The sequence below is a fragment of the Crinia signifera genome, chromosome 4 (assembly GCF_055691185.1).
Source record: "Crinia signifera chromosome 4, ASM5569118v1, whole genome shotgun sequence".
NCBI classification, from domain to species: Eukaryota; Metazoa; Chordata; class Amphibia; order Anura; family Myobatrachidae; genus Crinia; species Crinia signifera.
The window spans coordinates 241773188-241796524 of record NC_139220.1 but is presented as its reverse complement, the minus strand read 5'-3'; the positions used below and the strand labels follow the sequence as shown (position 1 = coordinate 241796524).

At 44.1% G+C, this 23337-nt stretch overlaps 1 protein-coding gene across 1 annotated transcript in view; it reads right to left on the bottom strand.

Annotated features, from left to right (window-relative positions):
• The window catches only part of ANPEP (alanyl aminopeptidase, membrane), a 64918-nt gene that overhangs the window by 7484 nt on the left and 34097 nt on the right, over positions 1-23337 (bottom strand). The window contains exons 4-15 of the mRNA XM_083184151.1: positions 22885-23009; positions 22414-22543; positions 20844-20998; positions 17520-17633; positions 16217-16360; positions 14329-14394; positions 11143-11208; positions 7104-7258; positions 6631-6707; positions 3783-3916; positions 3012-3067; positions 1407-1554 (exon numbers count right to left, since the gene is read on the bottom strand). Of these exons, the coding sequence (XP_083040277.1) occupies positions 1407-1554; positions 3012-3067; positions 3783-3916; positions 6631-6707; positions 7104-7258; positions 11143-11208; positions 14329-14394; positions 16217-16360; positions 17520-17633; positions 20844-20998; positions 22414-22543; positions 22885-23009 (1370 nt within the window). The remainder of the gene's footprint in view (positions 1-1406; positions 1555-3011; positions 3068-3782; positions 3917-6630; positions 6708-7103; positions 7259-11142; positions 11209-14328; positions 14395-16216; positions 16361-17519; positions 17634-20843; positions 20999-22413; positions 22544-22884; positions 23010-23337) is intronic.

Here is a 23337-nt window from a genome sequence, read left to right as displayed (position 1 = left end):
ATCACAAGTAAAACTACACTGTGCAGCCAAGGCAATTTTGACTATGTTGCCTTCAGTGTATTTGGCCATAGGCCAAATTGCACATAGTAAAATTCGCAAGTGAACTTAGCCAAAATTGTCTTTATGCACTTCAAGGGGAAATTGCCTAGTCAAAATTGGCCATAGCAATATCTCACAGTGCGTATGCCCCTTTAGACCTGAGTGGCATCCATATTGTTCTCTTTATGGTCAGGGTAAATTGGCTCTAGACCTCACAGGGAAGATTCCCGGTAGGCCAACGCGCACATGAGGCCGTCTGTCAGCCATTCATATTTTTTAAAAAGATGTGGCCCTTCCCAGAGTAATGGCGCCATGCCCTGTGCACTGGATAGAGGTAGGGTGGCATAAGCGTGTGCACAGTGTGTGTTTGGTGTGCATAGGCACACCCTAGTGTAGAGGAGCTGTTGCCGCAGTGGCAAAAGTACCCAAGGAAATACAGTTGGTAGCCACTGGGCTCTTTCTCCATTGCCTCTGTTAACCTTCCATTTCTGAGCACTGAGAATGGAGAGGCGGGGTTTGCCAGTGGTTTGCCCGCCCACTGATACCCACCACCTCCCTGCTCCCAAATGCTGTCAACCTGGAAAGGGGAGGCGGGGTTTACCAGCAGTGAACCTGCCCCCTCTGTCACGTCCCTCCCCAGCTACCCTGCTCCTGCACGCTGGACAAACAAATGCCTTCCAAATCCTTACCCACCAGCTACCACCCACTGTACAGGAGTGCTGCAGTGCGGGGAGCATCTGGTAAGAAGGGACTGACTGGGAGAGTGCCGGGACCATTGGCTGAGTGTGTGTTTTGCTAAGTGAACTGTATATATATGTGGCTGTGTTAATACAATAAATGTACAGCAGGTATGTGGTTGGGTTGTGTGTGTAGATGTGGCTATATACAGTAGATGTAGCTACTGTATGTTGGTATATGTAGTTGGGTGTGGTTGTGTAGGGAGCTGTGTGCATATATGTAGATTTGTATGTATTGTGTTTTTTTTTCCCTTTGGGAAGGGGGGGGGGGGGGGTGTACAAAATTACTGACTTGCCCAGGGCACCAGAAATTCTAGTTTCAGCCCTGGCATGAGTCGTACTTTTACTTTTAGCCACTTTATCCATTCTCAGATTATGCACTGTGCAAGTTCACCCAAAAAACACTTGTTGCCCCTCTCTTTTGCTAGCAGGTTCAGCTACTCTGAGCAATGCTCGGGGAGAAAGTACAGTACTGCCGGTGTACATAACAATCCATATATTTTAACTCTCGTTGTAGTCACATGTGACAACTCTGCTGTAAGTGGTACTAAGATGAAAAAAAAGCTGAACATCGAAACATAAAGTGTTATTTGCAAAAAATAAAAGGTATATTAAGTTCTGACTTGTTACCTTCATTGATCCATACACCTCTGTGCGATCAAACATCTGTGTAAAGTAATTGAGGTTGCTCACAGCTGCCTGCCAAGGCATGTATTCCACTTCTTTGGCTAAGAATGTGGTGGTATCAAGCGCTCTAGTAGTACTTATCAATTTGGCTCTGAAATACAAAATTCCGTTACCTCCCATTTATTTAAGTACAGTATGTTACATTCAGAAAAAAGCATTATGTAAAGGGACACTTTTTTAACCACTAACTATATATAAAATGCAATTGTGGTCAGGGTCACGTGGTGGGAGGTGGGGAGCGGCGGGTTGGTTGCGGCGCCCTCCAGTGGCCGGCGCCCCAGGCAAATGCCTAAAGCTCCAAAAAGACACAAATTGAGTCACAGACTTATCCGGCGCTCAGTAGCGATATTCTTCTGCTGAAATTCTTTCAGCACATACACCTTGATAAAGTCCCCAGGCGGGGAGGAAACGCGTCGGTGGTGTAGCCCGCACTGAATACCCGTTTTTGTGCAGCTGAACAGAAGGAGGCATCCAGATACTTGGGGAACAGAAAAGCGTTACAGAGGAGAAAAGGAAAACCGGTATCCTGACTCCAGAGAATTTAAACAACATGCTCATTTGAACTGTACGTCTTGGATCTGGTAATTACCCCCTTTATATGCTGACAACGGAGGATACATTTTATGTTCATTTGTTTTAACTGTTTTTTAATATGATGTCTCTTGTGTAATAAATTTGTTACATGTGGTACTACACCATGAGAGATTCTGTTTGTATTCCCTACATGTGGAGTATGTGCTGAAAGAATTTCAGCAGAAGAATAACGCTACTGAGCGCCGGATAAGTCTGTGACTCAATTTGTGTCTTTTTGGTGATTTTGGTGGAGGTTTGTAAGGAGAGCCTTCTTTCTGAGGTTACGGACTATTCTGGTTGCTATTTGCGCACATTGTCTATCCTGTACAATACACACAGTCTATTGAAATGCCTAAAGCTGCCTATTGGTGACGCCGGCCGTGGTTGTGGTGCAGTATGAATTCTTTTTCACCAATTTGAACTAAAAATGACCATTTGCATTTATTAAAATGAAGAACCAGGACAGAAGTTCCAAAAGTATAAAAATCTGCCACTGTCAGTTCTGGGGTTTGGAGTCGGACCACACACCCACATCTACTTATCCACCACTAAAGTCTATGAGCGCGAACAATTGGGATGCATTGACAGAGGGGGCTATTCTGGTTCAATTGGTCCCCCGCGCGTTTACACGGGGGACCGATTGTTTGCGACTGCGCATGCGCATAGGTTTTTATGCGCATTTGCAGCCACTGCGTGCGAGCGCCCATAGCCAGCATTTTGCATATGGGAACGCCCAGCGTTTCATAGGAGTTCCCATGAGAACGCTAGGCTTTCCCATGCAAATTGCTCAGTGACGCGGGTGCAAGGGGCGGACAGCTGACGTCAGCAGATGTCAGCTGCTTGCCGTTTCCTCGCACAGGGCGTCCGCAGATCAGAGACACCTTGTGAGTCAACCATAATAAGGGCCACTGTGTGAAGCATCGACACTTATCCAGCGACACTGCATGCGATGAAGAATCAGACCTTTACACTCACCTGGCTAAATTAAAAGCATCATCGATGATCTGTGCACGGTTGATAAGAGGAATTGCCTGCAGAATATTAAATATAAAAACTAGTTTAATAGTTAGATATTTTAGATTTATTTATTTTTTATAAAATTTCAGTAAACCATTATGAACTTGTGCTGATCTCAGATGTTTTTTAAAGGGATAGTCATTTACAAGGCATGGTTTTACCTTGTAAACGAATGCACCTTTAAAAAATCTCCAAGTTGGGCTGGCACCCTACGCGGCCACCGCTTTACATCCGGCCCCAGTGAAAGACCCCATGGTAGGCACTGTAACTTTACCAAGCAGAGAAAGTTTACATTCTATGACCACTGAGGCCAATACGGGGCCACCAAGATTACTTAAATCCCCTCTTTTTATATTTGTGATATTTTTAGCATTGCTAGTAGAAGAAAAGATTAATGGGAGTGTAATTCTAAGGCACCACTATAACATCTATCAAAAATGCCCTTTGTCCTAGTGCAGTAACTTTACACTTTTTGGTTCAGACTGGATGCAATCATCCAGGTGACACAACCTGTCTGAAGACCTGTGGGGAGACCATCATCCTGGACATAGATCCTACTGACTGAGGTAGTCCGCCTCCTGATTGTCTACCCAGGGGATAAAAATAGCGGTTATGGTCGTAACTTTACTGTTTTTTTTTTTTTTTATATAGCGCTGTGTTAAAGTTCATTTTTTACATTTGGGGTTTAAAGGGGCTGCTTATATTATGTTTAATGTTTACTGTACTCACTGAAACGTCAGTGTTCAGCTGTTCTATCAACCTGTTCCAGTTTCCTTCATCATAGTTAACTCTGTAGTATCCTGTCACATTGATGTTTGCCAGGATCCAGCCATTTGCTTCAGTTTTTAATACATCATGCATGTCTGCAATGGAACAGAAAATAAAATTATTAGGAATGTTAAAATAATTATTGAGAATTTGTAATGTGTGGTTAACACAGCAGTATTTGATTAATTATCAAATGACCTCAATTTGTTGCAATGGGCCTTATTCAGCACAGATTTATTTATTTATTAACAGTTTCTTATATGGCGCATACATATTCTGCAGCGCTTTACAGAGTATATTTGAACATTCACATCAGTCCCTGCCCCAGTGGAGCTTACAATTTATATTACCTACCACATGTACACAAACACACACACACACACAGACATTCTAGGGTTAATTTTGTTGGAAGCCAATTGATCTACCGATATATTTTTGGATTGTGGGAGGAAACTGGAGTACCCGGAGTAAATGGACAGAGGGTTTGGTTGATCAGTTGCACAAGAGAAGGAACAGATATTCAGTATATTAAGGCTAGGCCCCCTCTAGTAAGGATTAGTAACTTATAGTGTACTTAGGGGTGTGCTACCACAGACAATTTTGATAGCAGACTTTTATTTGGAGAGAGAAAGATTTGTCATATTGTGGTGCACCATTTATAAGAACTGGAGTCATAAAATATACCTTTTATTGGTTATCTCTTTAAAAAGGAACGCGAAATATGACATACAACATATAACATATACACAAGTGAGAACTTGTGTATATGATATATGTTGTATGTCATATTTTGCGTTCCTTTTTAAAGAGATAACCAATAAAAGGTATATTTTATGACTCCAGTTCTTATAAATGGTGCACCACCATATGACAAATCTTTCTCTCTCCAAATAAAAGTACCCGGAGTAAACCCACACAAACACGGGGAGAATATACAAACTCCGCACAGTTAGGGCCATGGTGGGTATCAAATCCATGACCTCAGTGCTGTGAGGCATTAATGCTAACCATTTCACCATCCGTGGGGCCCCAAAGCACAGATCACTAGTTAGAGAAAAATCAGTTGCCTGTAATCAAAAATGGCCACCACCCAGACACAAAGAATAACACCCCTTGCAAAACTACAAATGCATCGCATATAGAGATGCCTACACAGATCCATTCGCAAATACCCCACTATCGAACAGTTTTTTTCCATCTGAGTAATGGGGCATACACATGGCGATTTAAGCCCTATTTCTAAGTGATCTGACTAGACCATTTAGATATGAAGCACAAATCGCTGTATGTGTATGCCCCATAGCGATATTGATGCCCAGCTGGTGCTGCGCTTTGTGCTGAGCGATTGGTGCTTAACTAGATCCCTCAGGGCAGAGATCAACTTGCCTCTTGTGTATGTGGCATAAATCTGGGGCTGCCACTAATCTGCCAAGCTGGAAATGGTCATCGCTAGCGTCAGAGGCCCTCCCAAAAAATGCCTTGGAACTTCTACGTTTTTTAAACACACCCAGAAAACACTGTGTTTTCCTCCACTAAACGTTGGCTTCCTGTCAATTAACCTGCTACTGCTATGTGTACGGATATTTATTCTCTAATTGCGCCATAGTCTCTAAATAGTGATCCATGCTGAAGGGATATGGTCATTAGGTCGACAAGCATTGGGTCGACACCATTAGGTTGACATGCAGATGCAGATATCAACCTTTTGAATGTTGACCTTGCCCATATCAACCTAAGGTTTGTGTCAACCTAATGATATGTCGACCTACACCCATGTCAACCTAGACCCATGTCAACCTAATGGTCCATACCCATGCTGAATTAGGCACAATGTCAGTCAGGCAGATGCAGAACTTGTATTTCAGTGAAGAGCATGTTAAAAAGACAACTGAGGAGGACTATGTGGGTCTCAGACAGGGGCGGATTGGCACATTTTAGATCAAAAGAGGCCGCCCACCCTACCTATCTGGGCCGCTATCTCCTTGCTGGGCCGCGGCCGCAGCACTATGCCCTAATTCAAGATGGCCGCGGCCAGCCTCAGCTGCTCCCAAAGTTAAAATGGCCTCGGGAGGGCTGGTGCGCATGCGCGAGCGCACACAGCTGCTCCCGCGGCCTCGAGCAAGTATGGCAGCGCTGCCTGCCCACGTGATGCTCCCCAGCAGCAGCGCACAGGAATGTTTTGTGCGCTGGGCTGGGGAGTGGGGACTCGGAGCCGGATCTGACGGGTAGCAGCAGGCAGCACCAGAAAAAGTCTGACTCTGAGGGGCAGCCACAGGTGGCAGATAAAGTGCCATAAACAATAAGCGTGGTAAGTAGTGTCCGCCCCCGCTGAGACACAATATGTTCATATGCCGTATGGCAATGGAAATGTAGTTTAACTGTCCGCATTCAGAGTCATCACGTTGACAGTTGGGAGACCCCCTGTCACCCCCCCCCCCCCCTGTCTCTATCTCCCCAGCCCCACAGGCTGCAGAATAGACCCTGTACGCATGCGCCTATTTTGCAGCCTGAGGGGCTGGGGACATAGCCAGCAGCTCAGAGAGCCACTAGCCATGCCCACACAGCGGCAAAAAATTGGGCGTGGCCTTGTCGAAATAGGCCACCCCCCAAAAAAACTGGGCGCGCCTTCGGCGCACAGGTGCAGCCCCCCACCTTTTAGGGCTGCTTCAAGATATTTCCTGGGCTGGTTTTAATTCCCAATCCACCCCTGGTCTCAGAACAAACAATGAACACATTTAAGCAAAATGCTAGGATTAACCACATAAACATTATATTTGGATGTTCAATGAATATGGTATATATTACATACCAAACATTTGATCAAGCCACAAGTTTCCTGGTGCTCCAGAACTTTTAATGTATGAGACAGGTACAATCCACGAATAGCTGAAATCATTTTAGTAGAATATCATCAGACATGAAGTGGTCAGAAGTTACTGATTTGTACAGAAAATAACATTACCACACAGAATATAAATACATAGCACCAAATCATACAGTATATAATCTGTCCAATGCTGATTTTCACTAAAATAGTCAGTGCAAGGCCAGAATTATTATTAATAATAATATTATTATTATTAATAATAATAATAATAATAATAATAATAATAAATTCTTCTTGGTGTATTGCAACATGTGCTGAGCATACTGTAGCATATTCTTCATATCTAGTGAAAACACTTTAGTGTGATGAATTATTAAACATATTTTCTGAACAGAATTTATACTATGATTAAATATGTCCCATATTGTTATCTTATTTACATAAATTAAACATACTTTTTAATTTCTGCTTCTGGATCTAAAAGAAAGTGTTTTTGCTCTATTCTTCCAACGCTTGAATCAATAGTCACCACTGGAAAGCCCATTTGCAAGACCCATGTGTTCATGATTTTTTCCACGCTGTATGGAAGTGAATTTGGAACTGGAACAGCCTAGTACAAATAACAAGAGGATGTGTTAACATTAACGTAACATAAATTTGAAAATGAACAAAGTAACCATTTTCATTGTTCTAGAAAAAAGACAAAAAAAAAAAATCACAAATAATGGAGCCGGGCATATCTGTAAATGCTGCTCCCCTAAGTATTTCTGAATACCAAGTGAATCAAATATAAATAATGCAGATGTGGAGAAAAATCACCAATGGAGGTGCATAACATTATTAATTAAAATAAAAAAAAAAATTATTAAATAAATAACTAAAATACAATCATGAATTCATAAAAACTTCTACCGTCTAAAACAATAAAGAATGCTCATTGTATAGCAATCGGGATAGTGAAATCACTATAGATTTTTATACATACAGTAGTGTTTGATATAGACAGTTTTAAACTTAACTTATTGGTTGCATTTATTCGCTATACAAAGGAGCATTGTTTATTGTTTTAGATGAAAGAATTGTGTGTTTATGAATTTATGATGATATAATCCATGTTTTTTTTTTATCTTTTTATATGCTTCATTAATAATCTTATAAAGTATGTCACCATTGGTACATTTTCTCCCTATATGCATTATTCTAGAAATAAATCCAGAATAAATCAGTGTAATGTTTATAATAGGCAAATCGAATACAGTAAACCAGTGGTTCCCAACCTTTTTTGTCTCCCGTACCCCTTGATTAGGCTTTTCGTTTATGAGTACCCCCTCGTGAAATTTTTAGGGGGGCGTGGCCTAAAAAGGGGTGTGGCTTAACAGGGCAAGTCATACTGGCAATGACGAGAAAAAAAAAAGTGCAACCACTTGACCACAATATAAGCTCAGCCCATTCTGCGGACAGCATCTAAATTAACAGAACCTTGTCAAATCTCTATTACTGAAGCAACAGACATTCCAACGGATCACGTTAGCCTTCCAATAGTGCCAGATACACATATGCCCCCAAAAGTGCCAGATACTCATATGCTCCAATGGTGCCAGGTATGCCCGCACAGTGCCAGAAACGGGAACACCACCACGGTGCCAGGTATGACCCCATGGTACTGGGTATGCGCCCACAGTGCCAACAATGCCCCTACAGTGCCAGCAACAAGTATGCCCCCATAGTGCCAGCAACAAGTATGCCCCACAGTGCCAGCAATGCCCCACAGTGCCAGCAACAAGTATGCCCCACAGTGGCAGCAACAAGTATGCCCCACAGTGCCAGTAACAAGTATGCCCCACAGTGCCAGCAACAAGTATGCCCCACAGTGCCAGCAATGCCCCACAGTGCCAGCAACAAGTATGCCCCACAGTGTCAACAACAAGTATGCCCCACAGTGCCAGCAATGCCCCACAGTGCCAGCAATGCCCCACAGTGCCAGTAACAAGTATGCCCCACAGTGCCAGCAATGCCCCACAGTGCCAGCAACAAGTATGCCCCACAGTGCCAGCAATGCCCCACAGTGCCAGCAACAAGTATGCCCCACAGTGCCAGCAATGACCCACAGTGCCAGCAACAAGTATGCCCCACAGTGCCAGCAATGCCCCACAGTGCCAGCAATGCCCCACAGTGCCAGTAACAAGTATGCCCCACAGTGCCAGCAATGCCCCACAGTGCCAGTAACAAGTATGCCCCACAGTGCCAGCAATGCCCCTATTGTATTTCCCAGCAGCAGCACACTCACCATTGACGCTGCCGCCGGGGAGAGGACAGTCCAGTGTCCCCCTGCCGTGTAGCTGCCGCCGCTGCTTCTCTCAGGGAAGGAGAGTACAGCACACTGCATATCTCTCCTTCCCTTCACTGTGACTGGGCTGCCCGCCAATCAAAGTTCACGGGCCGGCTCCTGATTAGCTGACGGCCCGCAAGCTCTGATTGATTGGTGGACGGGCGGCCAGTCACAGGAAAGCACACTGAGGGGTAGGAGAGATGTGCAATGCACTCTCCTCCCCTCCAGCAACCTGTCTTACTGCCAAGGCCGCCATTACAGGCCGGGCTGCCGCGTACCCCCAAGCGGGTGGACGCGTACCCCCAGGGGTACGCGTACCACAGGTTGGGAACCACTGCAGTAAACCATCATATTAAAGTTCTGTAATGACCTCTACTTCATGTATCCTCTACACACAGTAATACTACTAGAGACAACTACATAGGGGATGCATGCATACTGTCCCATCTTGGCAGGGGATGGTGATGGCGAAGCCAGCCGCCATCCCCCACCAGCGCCATATCTATAGTGAGAAGGGGATGCGTGCGCACGAGAGGCGCGCGCGCCCCCTTCCGACGGCGCTTCCAGCCGCTCCCCCGGGTCACCGCCGGCTTGTCGGCGGTAACCCGGGGTCCCCGCTGCCTGCCCACCCCCCCCTAACCCTGTCCATCTCCCTGAGGCGGAGACGGACAGGGTTCCCGTCGCCCTGCCAACAGAGATTGAGACGCGCGTGCGCGTGAGAGGCACGCGCGTCTCAGTCAGATGGCAGGCCAGGCTGCTGGCGGATCGCCAGCAAGGAAGAAGCCTGCCCCATCTGTAGGTCATATCCTCTGAACTTTTCTGTAGCAGCTTATTATAAATTATTATTATTACCAGTTATTTATATAGCGCACACTTTACAGAGAATATTTGCCCACTCACACCATTCCCTGCCCCAGTGGAGCTTACGATCTATATTCCCGATCACATGTACCTTACATACAGGCTTATGTGTGTTGGAAGCCAATTAACCTACTGGGATGTGGTAGGTTTATTGGCTTCAGTAAACCGATGCCAGCATCCCAACTACCACTGGGAGACCACTAGGAGACCTACATCAATTAGGATCCCAATGCTGGAAACCCGACTGCCGGGATACTGAACAGTAAATACGCGGGTGGTTAGCATTTTGCCGGGGGAGGGGGTTAGGTTAAGGCACTAGTGGGAGGACTTAGGGTTAGTATGAGGGGGGGGGGGTTTGGGGTGTGAGGGGGGGTTGGGTTAGTCTGCGTGGAGGGAGGGTTAGACACTTAGAAGGGATGGATAGGCTGTGGTAGGGTAGATTTAGATGGGGGTTAGGGTTAGACACTAGCAAGGAGGGTTAGGGTCAGGCTGCAGGGTGTCCTGCCTCCTCTGTGCAGGGTAAATACTGGCTGCTTTATTTTTGCACTGCTATTTAAATTTCAGTTTGAACACACCTCACCCAAATCTAATTCTCTCTGCACATGTTACATCTGCCCCACCTGCAGTGCACGTGGTTTTGCCCATTTTGAGAACAAATTTGCCCTGCAATCTGGTCTGAATTAGACCCTAATACAGGAGCAGCTCCCCATCTTAAGTATTTGAAAATAAAACAACAAAAGAAAATTTGCTTCAACATACTCACAAAATTGATGAAGATACAGTAGCATCAATTGGTATAAGGGGAGCGTTCTCTATTCACTTATCGCACCTGCCTCTGCCCTGTACATACTACGGCCTTCCCAGTGGCATATACTGTACCGTATGGTAGAAATTTAATAGGATGAGAGATTCAGAAAGTGAGAGATTTTTTAAAAAATCGCCAGTTTTTTTAAAGCGTCAATCATTTACACTGCAAAACCAGTTTGATTTTACAGTGTAAATGATTGCCGCTTTAAAAAAAAACTGGAAATTTCTTACCAAATCTCTCACTTTCTGAATCTATCATCCTATTAAATTTCACCCTATGTATATTTCCTGGTTTGCATGTGCAATTGTGGAAACAAATCCTTATTCTACATAGACCAATTTTATTACAGGCATATGGGCGCATATGCATTCTGTTCTGGACATGGGCAGTGCAAATGAATGCAAGTTCTGCTGGACAAACTGGCATAGTACTAACTCTGCATCCGCTGTGTGCTGCATATAACAACTAATGTTATTAATAAAGTATCTCAGCTTACCATCTGTAAATGAGTCCACAGGTCTCCGTACACGGTGTTGTTATATTGAAACGCATTCAGATATGTCTAGAGGAACAAAACATCATTTTTTCTCTGTTAATATGCAAATACAAATGTTTAAGGGGCCGTCTATTCAATAATTACATTTGCATTTTGATCTGGTGCCCAGACTCAAATTGCAATATACGATTATATCTGCAGCATGAATTAAAGAGCATCTGCAGGCATTTTTACCTTTAAATGAATGGCCCTCATCTTTTCCATAACTCCATATGTATTATATTATAGATGTAGGTGTGGCTAAGACATGTACAATTTAATTGTACGTGAAAATAGAGTAATTCTGATCTAACAATCTTATCCAGTTATAGAGGATATAATGGGTGAAATGTAATAGGATGAGAGATTCAGAAAGTGAGAGATTTGGTAAGAAACCTCCAGCTTTTTAAAGCAGCAATCATTGACACTGCAAATCCAGTTTAATTTAGAAGTGTAAATGATTGCCGCTTTAAAAATTTTCTTACCAAATCTCTCACTTTCTGAATCTCTTATCCTATTACATTTCACCCAATGGGCAGTATTCAATTACTTTTTTCGGCATGTGCAGCGAATCCTGTTTAGGATTCGCTGCACATTTGCCACGTTCCGGAAGGCTGGAGCATTCGCTGCCAGCCCTCCTTGTCACCCTATTCACTGCCGCAGGGGCTTGCTGCTCCTGATGGCGATTTTTAACCCATGCGGCGAACGCTGCACTGAGCCGGGGGACGGTGGCAGGCAGGGAGATGGATGCCTTCCTGTCTGCACCTGACACCTCTGTGGGAGAAGGAGGGCTCCTCAGGCAGTAGAAGCTGCCCGAGGAGCTTCTACACAGGCAGTAGAAGCTGCCCTCCCGGGAGAGCTGGCAGGGGATGCGGTAAAGGGAGCCGCTGCGCTGGTCCCGCTCGTGTATATGTAATGAGCGGGACCAGTGTGCAGTCAATATTAATAAGTGGCTCCCTGCCCCCTGCTGGCATATGTGTAAAAAAAATTAAATATATATTCATGTGCAGCAAGCACATGAATAAAAATAGCATGCCTCTTCACAGAAAACTTAAAATTACTGATTTTTTTTACACCAAATTAAAAAAAAACGCCTTTATTTTAAAAGATCACATTCCAGTTCACCTTAAAAAAGATGGCTATTGCTAAATGGTGACACACGGGAAAATCACGCTGAAAGTAATTCGACATCCAAGCATGGGTGGCGAATTACAGCGAATGTAAGTGAAAATCCCATTAAAAAAGAATAGCGAATTGCAGCGAGCATGAAACGGAGAACTGGCCTGCATTCACTGTTTACTTTTGGCGAACAGTGAACATTGAATAGGGTGAATCAGATTTTCAGTGAAAAAGATTCACCGCAGAGAGTGAAAATAGCCCGATTCGCTGTAAAAAACAGTGAATCCTGAGCATTGACTATTGCCCAATGTGTCAGGAATCCAGTTCTTTCTTATTCTTAATTATAGTAGTGCAAGCACCATGCCTGTGACTGGTCTCTGCAGCCCTGTAATGACTAGGGCCTAGGGGGTTAATTAGACTTGATCGCTGGGCTACTAATTTGCAGAACCCTGCAATCAGTGTGTAATATCTTACACAGGCCATGATCCCAGTTCCCAATGATGTTTCAAGCCTATTATGGGGCCCATTTATCAAACAATATTTGCTGCTATATCCCCGAATACACCTGTTTTTGGGGGTTAGCCACAAATATTAAGTTTCACTCTAATGTACCAAAGGGGGACAGCTTTGATCCCTCTGTACCGCCGCCGGCCGCATAGCTTATCAACATCAAGCAGCACTTAGTATCCCTGGGCTATTGCAATTCTGAGATGGCGATAGCTCATTGTAGCCTATGGGCTACTGATCACACTGCGCAGTGTGGTCAACGGGATCCGTGGTGGTCACGTGTATCGCGCATGCACAGACCACCCGGCTTCTGGCTCAGCAGATCGCAGGGACGGGCTCCTTTCGGAGCCCTGTCCCTGCACTTGTGGGATGACATGTGCGGTAACATTCCGCCCAGATCGCATTGTAAATGCGATACATGATAAATGGGACCCTATGTCCATTTAAGAACATGATTGAATGCATGTATAGCTGACACATCTTTGGTTCGGTCTCTTATCTTTTTGCCTGTCTTACATTATTTCTGGTTCATCCCATTCACCCCCCCCCCCCCGCCCCCAATCCCCTGCCTCTCACTCTTTACCAATGTTCCCCTATATATCTCTCCCCTATATATATCTCTTACCCTTCTTACCCTAGACTCTCTCTTCTTTGTTTCTCATTCCCTCAAGTCTGTACAATGGCAGTTAGAAACTGATTGACTGGTGGTTAATTACTCTACATTTTATCACTTTTCACCTTAGTACTAGGGTGGCCAATGCTGGGATCGAGATCATTGAGATCCCAGTATTTGGTTCCAAAATCACTGGGATTGCATTCCTGGGATTTTTCTGGATTCGACTGAGCATGCACAGTTTGATGCCAGGCAGCATCTGAGCACTCCCTCAGATGCTGCCCAGCTGTTCCCGACCCAACATGTGGCTCTGCACAGTGTGACGTGTTGTAAGACGTCGCACCGCTGGCTCCGCCCATCTGCCCATTCACTGCAGCACCTCCAGACAGCTCCTCGGCTGCATCACCTGCCCCGCTCTGCCTGCTTAGCCTGCTCAGTGTGGCTGGCTGCATCATGTGGCCCACTCCCCGACTGCACTGCCAGCCAGGCCGACCATGAAGGTAATTGTGCGTGGCAGTTGGTTGGGGGGGGGGGGGGGCATGGGTGTGTTTTTTAAATTAAGGATGCCAATCCCAAATCCTGGCATTTAAAAAATGCCCTGGGATTGGCATCCCTATTTACATGTAGTACATCTGGCCCCAAGTTAGTAAGCAGAAGACTGTATCCTAGCAGGTAGCCACTGAGAGCCGTGAGGGTGCAGGTGGCAAAGAGAATGGCCAAGACAGACATTAGGCCCATTACACAATAGATCTGTTTAACTGCTTAACTTCTCTTTATTGCAACAATAATTGCAATTAAACAATGCATGATGTGTATTTTATATTTGTGTAGTTTAAAATTCCAATGCATGCCTTTACATTGTCACTAAGATATTAATGTTTGTAAACATATATTCATGGGTTACTTACATTTAGTCCATTTACAAAGACCTCTTCAGTAATGAAAGAAGACAGCATCCGAATCACTGATGCACCCTAAAATGATGTAAGTTTAAAGAAAAGTGTATTAGCAATGTATAACTGTAAAAACAAAATTGAATTGGAGGTAATTTAAAAAGGCACTAAACAGAAGGTGTAGCACTGAAGCCATTTAATGTTTCTATTTGTGCAAGTACAACGAGATTGCACTTAGGGGCCAATTCATACCTGTTTGTACAGGTCTGAATTCGGCCGCGTTTCCAATGGTGTGGGTGCCCGCAAATGCATAGCCACTCATGCGCATTCCTGTTGTTAATCTGGTACATTATCGTGCAAGTAGTAGCGATATTAACTATATATACTTTATTTATTTATCTAGGCATCCAGCTCAAATGATTAGGCAAACCATTGTGGCAGCTGACCATACCCTCGTACAACAGTGCCAGATGCGTAACTCTGGGAGGCAATGGAGTCATGTGCCATTGGGCTCATGCACCCAAGAGGGCACCTTTCCTCCCCCGCTAGTTTGAATCAGTTAACTGGAAGCCATTGATATCGCTTCTGAGGCTGACAGCGGACTGTGTGCTGAGCGAGGTGTCAGGGTCAGTGTTCTCCTTTGAGAACACTGACCCCGATCAATTAATAACCTGCGTGCAGGTTATTAATTGCCGCCAGCTTCAGAAGGCGGGGCTGTGCATTTAAATTGCTGTGTGGTCTACATACACACACACACAGCAATTTACATGCGTTTTCTGGCATTTTCTGAGTGATTTTGTAAAATCGCTCAGAAAATGCCTGAATGTTGCCCCGTGTGTAGGCCCCGTTGCTGATTGAGCTGTGATATGTGCTCCTGCTTAGGAAGCATGCAAAGCTATATGATATTGCTACACTACATAGCTCTTCCTACTAGTATGCTTTTAAACTAACAATTATATATAATTCGAATGTGCACACTCACTGTGCAAGAGCAAATCGCTTTTACAGTAAGGAGTTTTCCTCCAGTGAGATAGGTCACAGGTTCTAATCCTGGCTATGACCGCTAAGCAATATATTTGTTTAAAATAAATGATAATGTACATAAATATGGTGCAATGTAACAAGATTTATAGAAATATTTTCGGGAGGGGGGTTGGTGACGACACACCAATATTTATCTTTCCTCCGGGCAAAAGCGAGAGCTTACGGCACTGAGCAGTGCATATGCTTGCCACAAAACCTTCACACATAACATCGCAACTGGGCTGACATACTTAAATATGAAAGGAGTTGGGATGCATTGCGGTCAATTGGTAAATTTGTATGCCTGCTGAAAAAAGTTAACATAGTCTATCGGTGAGATTTCTATGTGTCTGCATTGTTACCTCCGAGTCAATGACCAATATTGCCCCTTACATTTCTGACACCATGGGCCAAATGTAACAGGGTGTGTGAATCAGAAACTGATAGATTTTGGGAGAGTTTCCCATTTTTAAAGCAGCAATCATTTACACTACAAAACCAGGTTGCTTTTGCCATGTAATGGATTGCCGCTTTGAAAAAAATGGAAAAACTCTCCCAAAACCTCTCACTTTCTGATTCTCACACCCTATTACATTTGGCCCAATGTATTTAAATTGAATCTACACCTCTGTATGAACAGAATTGGGATGCATTTTAGGTGCATGCGTAACGTAATTCTACTGCGTCCGACACTGTCCCTGCATCCAGCTCAGAATCCAGAACCATCTCTGAAACTCAGGTCCTAATGACTAGTACCTGTATGTGTAAAATAAAGCCTCAAGTGGCCGGACCTAATTCAGTCACACGCAAAACAAAAATTCACTTGCTAAAACATCTGTAATCCTTTCATTACATTCAGCACTCATAGATGTTAGCTCACCTTACTATAGGTTATGGAATCAAAGAGCTCGCTTATTTGTGCTGGAGAGTTCACATCCTCTTCTCTTGATGTGAGTGGATGGGAAGAGAGCAAAGCATCGACCGCCATCACTCTGTGCACATCATACAGCACTATCAGGTCTTTCTGTAAGGGTCAGATTAGAGAATGAGTACAGCCTGTCATATTGTCTCGTTTCTCTTGGTGATCTATAAGTATTTCAATGTTTACAATACATCAAACAATATAAACCCAGGGATGACAACAAGCCATTAAAAAATATCTATTTTTGGCTAGAGGGCAATGAAGCAGTACACCACCTTATAGGGGCCATTTCTGGGCTATCTATGTTAGACAAATTAACCAAATTGAGGTAAATGGTCAAAACCAGTAATGGATCTGATTACAGACTAGGGGGGCGGGGTGATTCTGGTTGATTTGCAAATGCAAACTCCTTCTTTAATGGACAAAACCATGTGCACTGCAGGTGGGGCAGATGTAACATGTTAATTTGTCCATTAAAGAAGCAGTTTGCTTTTGCAATCCAACCAGAATCACCACCTAGATCCATAAAGAAGTACACCTTTATCAGATCACCCAAAAATAGTCTATAACACCAACTGATGCTCTGACATCTTCTTGTTGGAAATGTAATAGCTTAAGAATGTGTCTGTAGAGTACCTAACAAGAACCGAGCTTCAAGCAGCACCGGGAAGGACCTGCAGGGGTGGAAACTGGCATGGGCTGTTCCAGAGCTGGATTAAGGCCCAGGAGGCTCTAAAGGGTGATATTTGGGACAGCTTCATAGCAAGAATTGGGGAAGACTTTATAGAGTGCGTGATACAACATATATTCATTATGTAGCAACTTAGACTAAGGAGGTCATTCTGGTTGACACGCAAAGCTGCAAAATTCACAGCTTTGTATGTGATTTTAATGCCGTTCACACATGTTTAGCATAAACATCTATTCGCAGCCTTGCATGCGGGGACAAAATCATTAGATGGTTGGCGACCATCGAATGAATTTGCATACGCTCGCTCGTTACAGGTTATATTCTCCCGCCACCCCCACAAGGGTTATAGCCCCTGTCAGTGAGGATCTTGACTGTTGGGCATTTAAACAGTCGGGATTCCGATGTTGGAGTAATGACCGTCAGAATCCCGACTGTCGGGCAGTCATCCGGCACCCATAAGTTTATTGGATGTTGTGGTTAGGGCACCTACATGCACATTGAAAGCATCTTTCATTCTTCCAAACCAATGTATATTACTCCTAGATATGAGATTGACTAGAAACAACATACTATGTTCCAGGTGGGTTCTGCAAAGTCTGCTCCCAAATATTCCACGTAAGAAGCAAAACCTTCATTCAGCCATAGATCATTCCACCATCGAACTGTCACAAGGTTCCCGAACCACTAAAATAGTAGCAAAATTAAAAGAGTTAACAAAACTTACTGTGGACTGAAGCAGGTTGAAAAACTTCCATTCAATGTGCAATATACTGTATGTTAATTTCCTACATGCCATTCTAGAACGTTTTCTATAAACTTCCTCTCTGTCTTCTACTTCCTTCTGCCATTCTTAGGCCTGCATTTATCAGAGTTTATTTTATGTTATTTGAATGCTATAGTTGTATAGTAGATATGTGCAAAGCTCTGATTTACTCTGATTTCAAAGCAGGATCTTATTGGCTATCCCAAATCACATGACAGTTGCTGAAAGTTGATAGCCAATAAGATCCTGCTTTGAAATCAGAGTAAATCAGAGTAAATCAGAGCCTGCACATCTCTATTTTATAGTAGTATTCAGCACTGAAGCTGCCATCAATGAGCGGTAACAGTAAAACATCCGGGAGTTCTGTTTGTGACGCTCAAACAACGCAGACAATTAAATTTTTCCTTCTGAAATCTGCACATCTAACTAGCTTACCGGCATACGGTATGTAGAGAAGGCAGAAGAGGTGCAGACTAGGGTGAGAGAGGGGGCCGCAGCAGCTGTCCTACCTCCCCCATTTCCCGGGCACCTCCTATTACCAGCATCGGAACCTGCACCTCTGCTGGTCTGCGCTCCACCTTTCCTCCTGTATTCAGCCCCCCTTTTTCTGCACCCAGGGGTGGATTGGGAACTAAAAGTGGCCTTGGAAAATTTGTAGACGTGGCCTCACTTGGGTGGCACCAAATCAAATGTAGGCTCACCAACACCAAAATAGGCAGGATTAATACATCACTACACCGGGTTGGAAGCTGTTGGTAGTCTAGTGGCCCCCAGACCTTTAAGCTGCTGTGACAAACCACAAACCTCCACATGTCACATAATACTCCACTTCCCCCCTTGAGACTGAATATATGCCCCCAAGCCGCCATTAATTAGACAAAACACTCATTACCATAATCCCTTGAATATTAAAAATATTTCCATCCTTCCCCCAGTGGAGCCCAGAAACACCCCAGAAATTGTTACACCCCCAGATAGCGCCCACTCCTGTCTCTATAACAGATGTCCCAATGTATGGGTGCATGCCATAGATGAGTATTTGCAGCATAAGGTACTCTGCTCTGGGAACAGGCAAAGGTTGCTTGTGTGCGAGAAAGAAGGGGACAGGGCCAATACTCTCAGCAGGGCCACATCTTTAAAAAAAAGTCACTGGCTGACAGGTAGCCTCATAAGTGTGTCGGCCTCCCAGAAATCTTTCCTGGCCACTCCGCCTCTGCCCACACCTCCACCACACCATCGGTCATTAGTGTGTGTGCTGTATATTGCACAGGGTGCATTGCATACAGTGGATCTAATTCAGCATGGATCACTAGTTAGAGAAAAAGCAGTTGCCTGCAATCATTAAGTCACCACCCAGACAGAAAGAATAACTGACCTTTGCAAATGCATCGCAAATAGCATTACATTCGCAAAAGCAGAATCATCGAACAGATTTTCCATCTGTGCCGTGTAGGGCTTCCATTAATCTGCTCTAGAACCAGGCTGGAAGAGGTCATCACTGATGTCATAGACCCTCCTGAAAATGCCTGGCATGCCTGTGTTTTCATGAACACAGCCAAAATAAACCCAATAATGTTTGTAGAATGGACCTTGAAAAAAGCTGTTACAGCTGAAATGCATTGGTTATATACACCAAATTAAGACACCAACTCCTAAACCATATCCCATTCATCAGTGCACAGATAAGAACACGCCGGGGAGAAGGAGCTGCAGTCACCACCCATTCCCTTAATACTCGCACGAGCCGCGAACAGCAGCCTGCAAGTCACAGCTGGAAGTACAGCAAACAGGGACACTGGCACAGACCGGCTAACCAGCACCCGGCCAGTGTCAGACGCTGGAAAACAGCCAGCCACCCGTCAAACGAGGTCTGCACTAAATACCCACAGAGGCAAACGCAGGACCGGACGGACTGACTCCAGCCAGAGGCTACGAACCGTGAGTGCCAAACAGACTGCCCACCACCACCTGCCCAGCGGGATGCCGCAGGCAGGATCAGTAACTAAGCAGGGAGACATAGGCACAGCCAGGAGAGGACATAGGCTCACCTAGAGTCTATGGGATTGTAAAGGGGTTCATAGTGAATCGCCCTAAGCCCCTAAGGCTCCCTTCCTACGTGTCAACACTTGACTATTACATCAAACTATTAACTTTCATGCCATTCACATTTTCATCCCAAGTCACCGACGGAGACCATAGGCCACAGAAAAAAGACCTATGGGAGTGTAAAGGAGTCTAGTACAGACCACCTGAACCCCAATAGGAAATCTCCCCGCAGTGATACTGTGACATAAATTTCCCTACTAAGGGGAACCCCATATAGGTGTGAGTAAAACACCAATTAAGAGGAACCATCAAACCTCCCAGAACAGACCATTATAACAGCTCAATTTTCCCAACTTTTCAACACCCCCATTACCAATTTTCCACACTATCTTTTACTTTTTTATTTTATTTAATTTTTTGTCCAAATTTGTAAAGTGAAATCTAAAGTGATACTTACCCTTAGTTTCGTCAATTTACCACCACACACACACAAAATACATTTTCATTTGAATACAGGCAGCACTTATGTCCATTCTCCAAACATATATGAACAAAATGGGTTTGGGATACCCTTATGACAAAGCAGCGCCTAAACACAACTGAAAAAAGAATAAAAAAAAAACAATGTTTCTGTCCCTAAACGCCGGCTTCCTATTAATCAAACTGCAACTACTCTGCAACATATGTATACGGATATTTAATCGCTAATTGTGCAAGCAGTCCTTCAATAATCTAACGGATTGCAAATTCTTTGATTAGCAATCCATGCTGAATTAGGCCCAGTGTGTGTGTTGAGAGAGATGGAGGAATCTGGAGAAAGGCAGCTAGTGCTGAGCGCTGGTGAGTGCTGTTAAATTGCTGACAAGCTACAATTAGGAAAACATTTGCATTTGTGATTGCATCTGAGTTTTAAAGGAACATTGTAGACATTGGTCAATCCTGTCAATCTTGCCTGTCAATCAAGCAGACATCCACGTGAGCAAAGCCGCAGGCAATCGCTAGCTTTTAATATATATCGTGGCTCATGTAGCAGATGTTTTTCTTATAATAAACCTTTCAGTATGCAATATAAAAAGATGAACAACCTGATGCGCAAGTTCATGTGCTATCACTGTGACCACTCTCTCCTTGTTGCCAATGGAAGACTCTCTTTCATCATAGAGAAGAGCTGTATCTCTGTATGTCACCAAGCCCCAGTTCTCCATAGCTCCTGCACCGAAGTCGGGCAAGGCCACCTGGTCTAGAATAGAGAACTCATTGTTAGTACATGAATTTATTTATTTATTTATTAACAGTTTCTTATATAGCGCATACATATTGCGCAGCACTTTACAGAGTATAGTTGACCATTCACATCAGTCCCTGCCCCAGTGGAGCTTACAATCTATATTCCCTACCACATGTACACGCACACACAGACATTCTAGGGTTAATTTTTGTTGGAAGCCAATTGACCTACCAGTATATTTTTGGATTGTGGGAGGAAACCGGAGTACCCGGAGTAAACCCACACAAACACGGGGAGAATATACAAACTCCGCACAGTTAGGGCCATGTGGGTATTGAACCCATGACCTCAGCGCTGTGAGGCAGTAATATTATACATCTATCTAATACCTTTAACTTTTGGCAATTCCTGAAAATATATAGGGGTTATAACATAGAAAGTATATTTTTACATTAAAATGAATATCTGGAAAAGTAAACAATTCTGGTACACAAATGAAGTATAAACTCTAAACAATTATTTAAAATCAATATAGTTGAACCCCAGAGCCCTGACATCGAATATAAAAAAACATTGGTACTTGTGTATTATCACGGCGCCCATCGCATCGCATGCCACTAATTAAGGTATGAGATGGCATGTGATGGGACCCGATTTGAGCCTTTCCCCGGGCGTGACTCTACAATTTTAATATTGCGTTTCATCGCATGCCATTGTAATGGCATGCGATGCGACGCAATCATGCCCGATTTGGGCTTATTCCCATGCCCGCCCCCCCCCGACCCGATTTTTAATTGTATACCCACCTTGATGGGTAATGACTATGTTAAATGCCCCCCATTGTTAACGCCACCCCACTATCAATGCCAACCCGAAGCGTGGCGAGCGCCGCGAGACCGCAAGGGGTGGCGGTACGCATCCTCCGACCTTTTCATACCCCCACTATCCACGTCGGTGTGGAGTTGATTTTATATAGTGTGGCGAGTGCAGCTAGCCACCGAGCCCAAAGCGTGGCGAGCCCCGCGAGGGGACGCGGAATATATGTGAAATCATCCACATCCCCTCGCGGGGCTCGCTGCGCTCGCCACGCTTCGGGCTCGGTGGCTCGCTGCGCTCGCCACACTATATAAAGTCAACTCCATACTTCGTGTTTGCATTGATAGTGGGGTGGCGTTAACAATGGGAGGGGGGGCATATAACATAGTCATTGCCCATCAGGGTGGGTGTACAATAAAAAATCGGGTCTGGGGGGCATTTAACATAGGAATCAGGCATCTGGCTGCCTGTACAATTAATAATTCGATGCAACGCAATTTTTGGGTTGTACAATGCGCTACGATGGAAAATGTGGGCGCCGTGATAATACACAAGTACCAAAACATATATCACCATATACAAGGTATGCAAATGAGGCGGTTACGGCATACCTGACTTTGGCAGAGGGTAAGGCACTCTGTAATATGTCTCAAAGAATTCCAGAATTGGCTTGGTGACATTTAGTGCATATTCTGCTTGATTGTATTCCTCAACCGCTCTCTGACGGCCCCAGATTTTAACCTGCAAATAAGTACAATATGTATCACTGGTTACATGTATATTATCCTGACTTCCCTAGTCACTGAGGATACCTAATTCCATGTTTAATATTTTTATAACCTAAACATAGGCAATTCATTTTGGAGGACCAACACGCAGACCCAGAGGCTACTGCAAAGCTATGGCTGGAAACATCTGACAGTCAATAAAATGAGTTGCTGCCTATGATTACATATCTACAATACCTTGCATTTGAAACATTTTTGTTAATCAGTAAAATACTGATCATAGTTTTTGCCCCAGACCTGATATATTACTTCTCCTGCCTTCTTATTATGGGAGCCTACATGTGATATACTTACTTTATCATCACCAATCGAACTGAATTGAGAAACTATGAAGGCCACCAGATATGAGGACATCCTTGGAGTTGTATCAAACTTTGTGACAGTCCACTGTGTACCATTCCATTCCTCGGTGGTCACATCTAGAACATGTAAACACTGGTGTCAGAGAAAGACCATGCTAAAGATAGGAGGACACAAAAGCTTGTAATATTGATGGGAGTCTATTCACAAATGACCTCATACAAACACAATTCACGTGTGTGTGTGTGTGTGTATATATATATATATATATATATATATATATATATATATATATGGAGAATGCTTTGAATACAACAATAGGCTTCTCAGATATCTTGGTGAAAGTGAATACCACCACCATATTGTATTTTCTTTACTTTCCATCTCCTGTACATTATCGGTGATGTTTTAACTGTGGAGGATTAGGGGCACTTTACCGCTACCTAG